At 40.7% G+C, this 13,176-nt stretch overlaps 1 protein-coding gene across 2 annotated transcripts in view; it reads right to left on the reverse strand.

The window, feature by feature from the left end:
• Positions 1-4,842: 4,842 nt before the first annotated feature.
• The window catches only part of FAR2 (fatty acyl-CoA reductase 2), an 85,598-nt gene continuing 77,264 nt past the window's right edge, over positions 4,843-13,176 (reverse strand). Inside the window, exons 8-11 of one of the 2 annotated variants that reach the window (XM_068401858.1) lie at positions 12,980-13,151; positions 8,670-8,799; positions 6,672-6,799; positions 4,843-5,143 (exon numbers count right to left, since the gene is read on the reverse strand). In XM_068401858.1, the coding sequence (XP_068257959.1) occupies positions 4,981-5,143; positions 6,672-6,799; positions 8,670-8,799; positions 12,980-13,151 (593 nt within the window). In that variant the 3' untranslated portion in view covers positions 4,843-4,980. The remainder of the gene's footprint in view (positions 5,144-6,671; positions 6,800-8,669; positions 8,800-12,979; positions 13,152-13,176) is intronic. The other variant, XM_068401859.1, reaches the window with a different exon arrangement.

Raw genomic sequence — 13,176 nt, forward strand, 5'->3', positions numbered from 1 at the left:
GTTGACTTTTAAGCAATAGAGAAAAGGGGGATAGTACATCTTTAATTTTTCCCCAAATACACATTTTTTTTAAAAAAAAATTCTGAGTCTGTACCACCTTCATACTGATATTTAGCACCATGTAATGGGATATTCACCATTTAGCTTCTGGGGAATGTACAGCATGTTACTTACTCTGTGCTAGAATAAAGGGTCCAATTGTAATAGAAGTTCATCCTTGCTTTCTGCAGTAGAACGTCAATGCTGGAAGAGCAACAGCATGCTTTTGACCATGAAGCTGTAGCTTATTTACAAACAAAAGAATGCCCCCCTCCCTCTTTTCCCAGTTGCTTATTCATGATGAGGATTTGATTAATAGTACTACAGGTTAGGTTTCCTTTACACTGGAAACTAGGGTAGGTTTTAATCACTTCGTCTTAAACTGAATTGGAACAGTACATACCAAACAAGCACAGCCTGGCATTTCACTTATGAGCTCCACTATTTTTACCAACTTTGTATGTTGTATGAGAAGACTGGTGGTGAAAGATGTAACTATACACACAGGCATATATAATCATGTTTTCTTAGAAAATGTGAAATAAAAAATTTCTTGAGGAGGTGGGTAATATGCCAAAAACCTGTAATATACCAGTATGTCTGTTACCCCCACCCTCTACCAAGAAAGAACTGTATTTTCTTAACAAAGTTATTGGGATAGAGGGTGGAGGGGTGAGAAATTTATTTTTTTTTTTTTTTTTTTGTAACAGACATGATGGAGATAAACAGCTTTGGTTGTCAGTCAAAAGGCAGTTGAAACTCAGGTTAATTTTAGGGATTTGGGGTTTTTTTGTTATTGCAATTTAATAAAAAAAGGAGATGCTTCTTAATTGCAAGCTTATGCCCATTGCTCTTTGACAGTGAAATGATATTCAGTGTTTCATTGCTTTTGAACAGCAGTTCATAGCTATAGCCTACAGACTAGTGTATATGCATAGTATTAACAAAACAGTACATCGGGTTCAGTGGTGGTCCATGTTATTTCTGTAGCAGCACTGCAGGCTTCCGACACCGTGAAGCGGTAGATACACTGCCAGTTCATAGGGTACAAACAATTACAGAGGATAATCCCATTATACTGTCTCGTGGCAGATGATATTTTCTTTTGTGGCTGTGCAGAATGACTGCCAATATTGTTCTCTGTGCTGCCTGTTGGGAGCTGGGGGAAGGACAGAGGAGCCTTTTTAGTTCAGACATTTTATTACAAGAGCCCAAAGTGGTAACAAAATGCTGATGCCGTTCTTCCCCCACTCCTTGGGAGGCAAGAGTCCTTGGAGTTTGGCAGCTCACAGTTCTCTGATCCCTTGAGTCTCCCTTTGCTCGTTGAGCTGGATGCTCTGTGCCTAGCAATGCTTCTGCTGTCTATGAGCAGAGGCTGCAGAAATGCTCCTCCTACCCCTCCCTCCTCCCCATAGAACTGACCATACTACTTCTGGGGGGGGTGGGGAAGCTTGAGTCCTGCTTCAACTTTACAGGTATTAAAAGCTCTAGCCTTCAGCCATGAGTAACATCCACTCCTGAGTTGTTTCTGTTAATGTGTGCACGGTCGCCACCAGACCACTGATTTAACTTAATAACAACTGTGTTTGGCTTTTCTTTTGTCAAAAGCTTGTTGAGTATACATGAAAGAGCAAGCGATAGAGTAGAGAAGAAAAGAAGTGGCTGTCACTCAGTGTTTTCTTTTAGATATTTTCCCCAAGGCTTGGGTTTCTTCAGAGCAAATACAAACACACTGAGGAGCACACAGTAAAACATCAAAAGATAAGTCACTGCTTGAGGTGAGGACAAGTTCTTATGCCAGGTTCAGCTCTCCATGATGACAGTCACCACTGGCACCCAAAGGCCATTGGCATGTGTCAGTCTCTGCATTGAGGTTTTTCTGAAATATTTCTCTGGTTCAGACAACCACCTGAAAACATCTCAAGCCACAAGAAATGGATTAAAGATTCAAGTTTCACTGCATGTTATGTCTGTGTTAAGAAAGGCTACCAACTTGATTCCTCCTCCAGATAAGGCCAGAGCTCTGGAGCCAGCTGCTGGCAATGCTGCATGGGCTCTGGAAGATCTCCAGAAAAGCAGACACAATTTGCAACAGTTTCTGCAACATCCCAAGCAGCTCCTGCTGTTTTTCAGAGATGAGTAGTAGCTTTGTGGTGACTATTACCTTCAGCAAAATGCTGAAGAGCTTTAAAACATGATACCACCATTGTTCTGAGTGAAACCTGAAGTATCTTTTTGCATGTGCAGAAAACAGGTCAGGTGAACTGTTTTTTCACTGCTCACAGTGAGCAAAGATACATCTCAGACTTGTTGGGACAATAGAGCCTGTGCAAATAACTGAATGCCTACAGGCATATGTGAGAAATGCACAGCCTGACTAGCATTGGGGAAGGGAAGGCAGGACACTTCACTCTTAGTAGGTCTGGTCCACATCAGTGAGCTGTTGTAGGTGTAGCAGGTCTGCAGTATTTCACTTTTCTGTGAGACTCAAGTTTTTGTTTAACATAAACTCAAGTTTATGTTTAGCAATAACATAAAAAAGTTTATGTTTTTTTGCACAGCATAAGACTTCTGATCCCCTAAGCTGTGGCTTCTCTTTGTACATAAGGCAGGCACTTAAGACTTCTAGGATAGGAGTTAAAATTCTTACTTTATTAATTAAGTTTGTTTCAAAATAATCTGCAGTTTTGTTTTGTTTTTTAGCCTTTCATATGAGAAGACTGGAAGCTGGTTGATGAACTGATTATTTACTTGAGGGAATGCAGTCCTTCTGGAGGAATCCCTACAGCAACCTGTCTCTCTCTGCCAGGGTAGCCACAAGTCTGCATAGCCAAGTTAGCAAAGTATAACACAGCTGACCTTCACCATATACACTGCTGTGGAAGCACTGTACATGAAATGTCTGGTCCCCAGCACCTGAACCCATAGCTCCCTAGTTTTCCTTGCTAACGTGTAATGCACAACATGCACTGCTAGCTTTCTGGAGTTGGAAAACACATAGCTAACAACGAGTACAGTTTCATTTTGAAAGTGTGTTTTCAAGGGAAGAGCTTAAAAAATTTGCATCTTTGTAAACTGGGTGCTTGACCTAATTGAGCATAGATCAGAAGTAATGTGTGACAAACACAGGGGCTTTTGCTAGGGAATGCCAGAGCCCTGCCATTTTGGACACCATGTTTCTGGTCAGGTTCTGCTGTAGGCATCCTTTGGCAATTGCTTGAAGCTAGACCTCGGGGGCACACAGGGGAAGATTAATTCCTTGGACCGTTAGAAAGACTTTTGAACTAGCTTGGAGGCCTAAGATATAAATACACTGTCATCCTAACTTGCTCTTGCCTGCACTGCCAAGAACAAGTATAATTTTTGCAGAATGCCAGCTTTGTAAATACTCTGCTATTCTCAGCTCTGAAAAGAGTAACTGTGTCTTTTTTTTTGTGATGTAGCATTACTTTTTCAGACAGCTAGCATGACACAAGACTAGAGAAACTGGATGCTGAATTGTTTCAAAAACTATTGGTTTTAAAGTCTGATAATCTTAAAGTGCTTATTCAGTATGATCCAAATAAAAAATATTCCACTATTAGATTTGACTTCGAAAATCTGATAGCATGATAAATCTGTTCCTGTTGCACCAAGGCCATTGTTGCACCAGCTACTTCCAAGGCAGCTCTTTCTCTCTCCCCCCACAGGAATTCATGCTTCACTAGGTGAGACAAGTCTCTCCAATAGCCATGAGCGTTAGGAAGATCCTTTCTAAACTGCAGTGTAGGACAAAATGCATTACCTTCACAGTGCATGATTGTTTTAACACAGAAGTCAATGAAACCTTTCCTATCCTCAACAAGAACAAGTTTCAGACTTCTTAATTCCTATTGACAGGACTGGCAGCAGAACTGGCCTGGTGGGATTTCCTCCGTACATGTCTTTATACTTTCTTTGCCAGTGGAAGTGATCAACTACAAAGTGCTTTAGCTGTAATGAAAGTGTGAAGGACAGTATTAGGATGTTTTTGAGCTACAGGGAGAGAAGTTTTCTGCGGACAAATAGAAGGGGTAAAAAGACGTATTCCTCAAAAATAATAAAGAGTTTCTGAATTCTTCTTCAAGCTTTCAAGAAGTCTCCTCTTCGTTCTCAGAGTAAATACAGTTTTTCAAGCCAAAAAAAAATGTTCCAAGCAAGTGCAATAAATGCAAGAACAGGGCATTTTAATAGACTGCAACCTTAACCACAGAGAGAAAAAATACCTCTCCATAAGAAAGCAGCTTGTGAGTTAGTAGAGTTAACACAGGTACATGAATCCTATGCGTGTCTTCAGTTATGGCTTGAAAGTATCAGTACTCAGTAGCAACATAAGACAAGATCTGAAAACCGTTCAGTGTGTTCACTGGCCTAGCGTAACTGATTTCCCCCCCCCCTCTAAGTTTTGAAAAACTGAAAATGTGAAATCATGTTTTTCAATAAGATACCATTTCACTAAATGAGAATGAAGGAATAGCCTCTTTAGGAAGACCTCTTACAGGTTAATTTCATTGGCTGGGTCTTCTCTGATGGCATCCTTTTCTTCCACGGTTGTATGCTTTAAATTTTCTTCTTTTGAGGAAGAAGATGGGATTAAGATAGCCTAGGTAGTACATGGGAAGACAATGACTTTGGTTAATCCTTACTCTTGCACATCAGACCCTAGGGAACAGTTCCAGCTTGACCTGTTCCTAAAGCTTCAGTTATGGCTTTAAAAATTGGCCTGGTCCTATGGAAGAAAGACCACCATGTATTAAAGCATTAGTTAAAATTAAAAAGGTGAACATATAACAGTGCACAAGAAATGCAGGCTGCTTTTGGAGGGTGTGGATTTTTCTGCTACTTTCAGACCCCTATGCCCACAGTTGCTGATTAGAGGAGATGGAGGTCCTTCTGGAAGAGGCTGGTTGCTGATGGACGGCTTCAGTGCCTGAGGGTGCTGGATGCCCTGAAGTAGGAAAGGAACTTGTAGCAGAGGCTCACCACAAAGTACCAGATGTTTCGAGCCATCTGTGACCTTGCAATGAAAATGCGCCAGATGATCACAAGGAGGGTGGTATTGAATGCATATTGAATGTTCCTCAGCCTGAGAAAGAGAAAGAGGCATCTTATGGAGGAAGACAAAACAACAAAAAGCTTAGCACACCACTTCATTTGCTACAGGTAATTTTATAAGAAATCCTGTTTACAAGCGGCCCTTGGGCTTTTTGCCATTCCTGTTTTGGTGAGGACACTGAGCCTAAGATGTCCCTACCATCTTGCTAAGGACTGTGTTGAAGTTATGATACAGTGAGTAGTTAATGGGATAGATGGAATACCTGTACGGCAAGTGTGTCTTGTTCCATGTACTCTCATTTCAGACCAGAACAGACACTGAAGTCATACTGAGAGTTGTTTTCTTAATGATAGTCTAGGTCTAATACTTTCTGCTTTGTTTTGGTATGTCGGCTGTTTTTCACTTAGTAGGATTGGTGACAAGCTGGAGGACCTTTGCAGGAGCTGATGAATAAAGGTCTCCTTTTTGGTTGAAACCTTGCCTTTAATGTTGGGAAATTACTCAATAATCTTAAATGGTCTTAACTTCTGCAGTACTGCAGCACGGAGGGTTTGGGTTTGTTTGTTTTTTTTTTTACACCATATATTCAGATGGGATTACTAGGTCTTTAAGATGCTAATCATGTTGTCCTCTTTCTGTCAAGCAAAAGTTTCTGCAGTTCTCTTATTCTCACTTTCCCAGTGTCTGACCAAGGGAAAAAAGCTTCATACCTAACATACTTAAGACTGGTTTAATTTTTGTAAGAGTCTTTTGTTTGTTTGTTTGTTCTTTGTAAACTTCATCACTACAGTATACCACACTGCCTATTTGGGCTATGAGGCAGTTACTGGCCTGTTACAGAGGTTCTTATAAATCCTTTAAAAATGACCCATGAACGAAGAACTTGTTTAGGATTCTTTGCTAAGGCAACAGCCTATTCTATGCTTCTAGCATTTGCAGTGCACAAGAATGGTTTTCTTAAAGAAAACAACTAGGCTCTTACTCCAAGAGAGCTGCTCCTTCTCCTTTTGCCTGCACTTCTCAGTAAAGGGGCTGAAGAAGTCAGGAGAGCACAATCTTTAACTGAATAGAAAAACAATCTCAAATTGCTCATTCAGACTCTCTTAAACTGTCACCAAGGATTGAATGCATAAGCTCTCCACCGATTTTTGAGAATTTTTGCCCATTCCCCTCAAGAAATTAGAAACTTCAACTTTAAAATGAAATTTAAAATCATACAAATGCTTAAAGTTTTTATGCAATGTCTTTGAATTGCTAAAAACTTCTAGGCACTTCACAAAATCTAAATCTGACCCTTATTTTTCTATTGTAATTCTGAATGATGAAGAACTTATGCATTAATGTATTCTTATGCATTGTAACTTTGTTACTTGGTCAGCTGCTGGGAAGGCATAATATTTATGAAATACTGACAATGTTCTGCCCTAAGAAATAAGCTATGCTATGTTTATCTCCATATTATTCAACAACAATAATTGCAATGTAAATAGAATAATTTTCCTCAAAAGCCATTCAAGGTAGCCAGGAGCTCTTGTCTTTGTTGCTGGGTACGACTTACTTTCGTAAGTGCTGCTTTGCTGCTGGAATGCCAGCCATGTCTTCATTTAGCAAGTACTTCTTAGCACCTAGGCAGTAGCTTTCAATGTATTCTGACCAGTGCAGCTGACGAACATCAAAGTTGTATAACTGGGATTTAAAGACAAAGAGCAGAAGTGCCAGAATTCAAAATAAGTTCACTTTAAGCATCAATTCTTCATTGACCTCTGTTCCTGACAAGGCCCTCTCTGTTAAGTTCTTAAAGCCACCAAGTTTCCAAGAAGACATGAACGCTATATTTCATGTGTTGATTAATGTCTTACCCAGCTAGGAATTCAGGCAAAGCAAGCAGATATTTAGTGCTAGCTGGCAGAAAACAAAGATAAGTTTGTCTTTGAGGTGGCCATTTGTGCATAAATATGTGTATTTGTACACACACATACACACATATATATTATATACACACACACACAAAATCATGGAAGAAAAATGGCATTCCACTCAGGTAAATGGATTCATCTGAAAACCTCCATGCAGTTTTTAATGTGTCACTAGAATTATGTTTAAATAAATGAATTGGATAGTGAATTAACAGGTGCTTCTGCATCAGTATTAACTCTATGTTGTGCTGCATTCTCTCCCAGCATCTAGATAGACTGAAGTCCAAGGAATGGGTTACTCTGTTGTTTGGCATCAAAAAATCTCATTGTAGAGCTAATTAGCCCAGTTGATTTCAAATACTTATACTGGAAAAAATGTTAGCAAGCTCTCAGGCAGTTGTCTGTCTATTAGAGCAAAGAAAGGATTTGTAAAGAGAAAGAGGTTTTGTTGTAGAGATTTTTTTTTTTAATGAATGAATGAAAGGAATGGCATTTCTTATTTACAGGGTCTTAGAAGGGAAGATACTCAGAAAAACACCTTCCTTTCACCCCCATGCCAATCCAGGCCGTTTGCTTTCGTGCAAGACCTTTGGTATCAGACCAGCAATAACTTGAGCAGAGAGGGGTTAGCTAACTGTGTCAAATACAGGGGGTTTAGCTACTGTGCACATCATGTGTATCTGTTAGATATGTATAGAGATCTGTGCTGCCCATAAACTATCTAGCTTCAGTACTGCTTGCAATGCAGCAGTGGCAACACTGGACATGGTGCATCTCACAAAGTTCTCATAAGCAGCTTGGTTAGACTAAAATACTGTCTAGCTCGCACTGAAGTCCTTGATGCTCTTTTTTTTCCCCACCTTCCTCAGAACTAGCTCCTATCATACCATTTAAGTTGTTTCCTCTACATCTGCTGTAGTCACAGCAGTACCACTGCCCTTGTGAGTTAGAATTTGCTGCATGCACTCCCTCTGCAGACTAGGGAAGAAGGCTCTTGACTCTACTACTGGGAGTCTGCAAGAATTTAATGATGTGAGTGAGACCAGTTTGATGTGAATGCCTAAGTATCTCTTTGCAAGGAGATATTGACCAAAGGTACATTCAAGCTAAATCTACTCTTTGTATTCCTTCAGTCTTTCAGTTATAATCCCATTCTGAAGCAGTAGTATTTCAAACGTATAAAGACTAGAACAGAGCTTGACATCCTGCAAAGTAATTGCTCTTTGGGGACTTAAATCAAACAGGAACTTTTTTCATATTGTTCAGGGTAAGACACTGTGTTAACTAAATTTCTCCGTGCAGTGCCTATTAAAACCAATGTGGATGAACATGTCAAAATCTTTCAAGTAATCTCCATCTAGATCAGTCACCACAGGTGCCATGTTAACTGGAAAGACTTCGGTGATTGACCTATCTCAAAAGAAAGAGCAATACACCTCAGGAGAAAACTTTCTGCTATTATAAATGGAAGGTTCCTGATAAATTATTTAATAAAACAAGAAGAACATGAATTATTTCAGGTTAAAGTCAATTCCAGTCATCTAGGCAGATATCATTCGAAAGCTCAGCAATACACCAAAAATAATTGCTTTAAATGAACAGAACTGGAGATTAGCAATCCATATTAAGGACGTACTTACCTTTTTGTCCTCTGTGTTAAGGTGACTCATTAACATATTCATATTATCTGAAGACCAATCCCAGGATTGGGTGGAGAAATACTGCAGGAGCATCATAGATTTGTGCAGTCGATTGATAATCTTCATCATTCTGAAACAGAGGAGGAGCATCAGAAGTGGCTAGGAAGTTTGACCTTATGCAAAAGCTGTTGGTTTTCTCTGTAGCGTTTTCACCAATCCAGATGACTAGGCATTGCAGTTCCTGATGAGCACTGCACTGGTGCTCACCAGGCTGAGAGCTTGCTCAGCAAGTCTTAACTGCGCCAGCTCAGTCTTGAGCCTACAGCTACCCAGCTTTTATTGTTGGCTGGAACATGGATGCAAACACGCACATCCCAGGGCAGGACTGATGCCTAACTTACTGGCCAGAACTAAGCTAGGGTTGGAGGCCATATCTGTATCATGTACCACGTGTGAGGTGAAGAGCCCATCTGAACTAGTATAAACACAGCGGATTCCAAAACCACAAAGGTTTATTTCTTGCCTCCCAAGGTGGACACTTCTCTTTCTACCAACCAAAATCTATTCTGTTCTCAAGCCTGAGTTGGCTCCCGAAGCAAAGCTCTGATTTTTGGAGTTAGATCCAGCACAGGGATGACTGCATCTGCAACATGGACAAGCTCGGAAAATTGCTCAACTTTCAATTCAACTCTCAAGTTTTCAGATAATGGCATGATTTTCATGTCTTTGGGCTTCTTTGACTCTCTCTAAAAAAAAAAAAATTTCTTTTTCTTAAAGGCCATTCCTCTCCCTGTATAACATAGTAGCAGTTTGGAGGGTTATTTTGTGTCCTTCCTTATACAAGAAGGGTCTGATAGCATGCATTCCTGGTGGATGACCTTCAAAATCACTCAGTCTGTAGGCTTTTTTTTAATGTGCATGTATGTGTAACTGTCTTCCTGGAGCGTGAGTGTCCTGGTAAAGATGAAAGCTGCTTCAGGGGCATTGCTGCTAAACAGGGACTTTGGAAATATAAGTTCAGGTCTCTCATGTCTATTGGCCTTTTTTTATTATTCATTTTTATATAAAAGGGGATGACAGTAATGCTGTCCTACCTCGCAGGATTATTTTACTGTTGTCACAATGGTCATGAGTACAAAAGGCCTCTGGGAGGCAGTTGTTTTGAAGTGTGATGTACAGTGCTTGGTCAATTTTGAGAGAACACCACATTCCCTCAGACTAGATAAGGGCAAAAGAAAGCATTAAAAGACTGATTTCTGTGGAAAACAGAGCTGTTTTCATAAGAAATTTTGAGCTGCCCAGAGGGTAACACAGTTGCCGTGACAAATAAAAGGCAGCAGTCTGGGGAACAATGGTGCCAGGCTGGCCTCTCTCTGTGCAGATGTGACTGCCACAACGATAAGCACTAAGCACAGCAGAAAAAGACAAAATAAGTGCATCAATTCAGAGGAGAACTGCGCAGCTTACTCAAAGCGAATTGAAAGAGCACTAAAACCTTACATAGGCGCTCCTACTCAGAATTAAAGTGGCTTTCACTTTAGAAGCAAAGCACACCATCAGATTAAGGCAACCTTTATTCTGCATAATTATGTGCACATTGATTAAATGCAGTTTATCTGAACTACTTTAAAATTACTTCAGATTAATCTTCTTGATTGTGCCTGTGTAGGCAAGTACTATGGGGCAAAGCTTTGTGAATATTTTAATACCTTTTAGGAACTTGGGAAACAAAGTATATGGCTTGAATGCGAAGATCTGCAGTTGCCCCTCAAACTGGCTCCCCGAAAGCCACTGATATCTTTTACGTGCTTAGGGCTAATGGAATCCATCAGAAAAAAAATAAGAGAATCAACTGTGTGCCCCTACTTACATTTTGAAAATAGGCTATCCACGTGACCTCCTGTCAAAGTGGGCAGAATAAGCTCTGACTGTAGATCTACCCATCAACATATCTGAGTGGCTAAAAGTAAGGGTCAAAAAGAGAAATTAAGCATCTAAAGAAGTATGTATGAAAACTGTGTTTCACGCTAACTGATTGAGCTAAAATGTTATGACCACATTCAAATTATTTACTAATTTGGGTGAAGGAATGGTCCACTGAAAAACATCAACCAAGTAGAAGCATGCTTTTCTGCAGCCTCTGAGAGGCTATGGCAAAGATTTCTTATAGAAAATCTCATTCTCCACTGTGGAGGGACTGAGAGGGAAAAATCAAGTATTAGCTGTCACTGATTGATAGCCTTATTAGTTACACTTCAGAAATGCATCTTGTCTTCTAGAAATCTGTTTACAGCAATGATTTCTTTATTTGCTCCCATACTAAGCCTTGCATGAGCAGATTCTCAGGTGCGACAGATTGCCTCAAGAGACTACTAATAATATAAACCACATTATTTTCTAAGTCATGGATGGATGTGCAGCAATAACAGTAAGACATTTAGGGCAGTTTTGCTCGACATCTGGCAGTTAATGTGAAATGAGCTAACACTTAAAGTAAGCTTCTCAGGAGAGGCAGTATATGAAAGTCTAAACCTGAAGGAGATGACTCTTGTACCTACCCTTTGGTAGATGGGGTACTGTGTGTGATAACTATACGAGGAACAACTGGTTCCCCCAAAGTACCCTGCAATTCAAATTAGTGAAGGGCATAGGCTCGTCCTGAATAAACAGCAGACTTCTGAAACCATAAGCAGCATCCAGATAACCTATTCCATATCATAACCCATCACCTTATGATGAGTTGAGTATGGATACAGTAGAGAACTGAAGCCTGAGTCTTGGTCCTGGCAAAGAAGCTTCTCCTTTCTGCTTGCAATTCTGGCATAGGGTCATGGAGAGAATTCAAGAAACTGCCATGACGATGGCTTGTACTTCAATAGATGGGAGTGACAAGTGGGAAGACAGTTAAGCCTAGGTGCTCTGTTTGAGGCAGAGGGAAAAATTAAAGGGAAACACTAAAGCAGGTTCAGTGACACATTCAACTTTTTTTATTTGAGGGTAGTTTACTGCCCTTAGAGCATAAAGGCCTGATATTTCGGTAGCTGTCAAAAAAAGAAAAAATGAGCTACTACTAAGCTTTCTACCACATTGTGGCACTGCCTGGATGAGCTTATGTAGCATGTACAAAGAAAAGGGGAATTATCATTTAAAAGAAAAGAAAAAAGGGCTTGGTGAACTCAGAAGTTCATTGCTGTGCTGTGTTTGCCTAGGCCACAAATCTGAAAGTTTAGATGAAGAGATCTTTCTCTGCACGAGTTCATGCTGAGCTCTATTTGAAATTTAAGTACAGTATTGAGGCCAGTGTCCATTGGCTACCTATGCCAGTCAACTTTATGAAAAGAAATGTCAGTTGTAATGGCAATGCCAAGAACTTACTGCTGCCTGTTTCAACAGAGTTTGGAGATTCCAGCCTATTCTTGCTCACGTTCAGTTTACCTCTACTTCTAGGGTAATTCCTGCCTCCTGGATAATTGAATTCTGTTTATGGACCAATTTCCCTCCGTAGCAGAACGCCTGAGAGAAATCAGAGCAATATATCAGCCAGGGATCTCCCTGCAAACAGCTGAAGCCAGCTTTCTAACAAGCAGAGAAGCACAGAGCAGCTGCCATGGAACACAGTGCTGGCATACTGCTCTTGTGTTGCACAACAAATTCTCCTCTGTGGTGGCAGGGAGTAAAGGAGGATGTTGGCTGAGTTATGTTATTTACACCAGGATTCCTTCCACATGGGACATGCCTGTGTTCCTCCAAGCCATGACACTGCCAAGGCTCAAGTACCAACTGTAATGGTAAACTGTCCTCATAAATACAATTCAGAATTTATTCATACTCAGAAATGTCCTAGATTTTAGGGTGCTGGGCCAGTGATGGCAACTGCTAATTAGGCATCTGATTTGTGGGGAAAAAAAGTATTAGAATGTTCTAAACCTTGCCAGTCTCAAGTCCTTACACAAGCTTGTCCTTACTCATGACAGATAGAGGCAATCATATCAGAAAGTTGCAACAGTGGAAATCTTGCGATACAGAGGACAATGTAACTAGCAGTCCTCTCCTGCTGGCCTGGGAACCTCTGAAGCTTGTAAAGCTTTAAAACATGTACTGTCCCCCAGGTACTGGAAAGGGTGGGAACCCTAGGCTATGCTTAGCTACGGCCATGAGGTTCCTTTTGTTTTTGAGCAATCTCCTCAAGACAAGGCCTGGAGATGGGAAGAAGACCAGGGACTCCAGGCTGAGGCAGCCAGTTCTCAGAATTTGTTACAGTTCTGCTCTCCATAACAGTGGCAGAAGGCTGAAGGGATGTGGTTTCTTACCTGGGCTTTCTCCCTGTGAGCCTCATGTACAGATCGTAGAGTATGGCTGGTGCCTTGTGACTGACAGTTATCCAGTACTGGTTTATCAAGTAGTTGGACGTCAAGTGAGCATTGGGTGTTCGGAAGGCCTGCTCCAGCGGGTTCCTTTTGAACGTGGACATGACATACTGCTCTGTAAGGGAACAGGCATTTTATTT

Source organism: Nyctibius grandis, chromosome 5 (assembly GCF_013368605.1).
Source record: "Nyctibius grandis isolate bNycGra1 chromosome 5, bNycGra1.pri, whole genome shotgun sequence".
In the NCBI taxonomy this organism is placed as follows: Eukaryota; Metazoa; Chordata; class Aves; order Nyctibiiformes; family Nyctibiidae; genus Nyctibius; species Nyctibius grandis.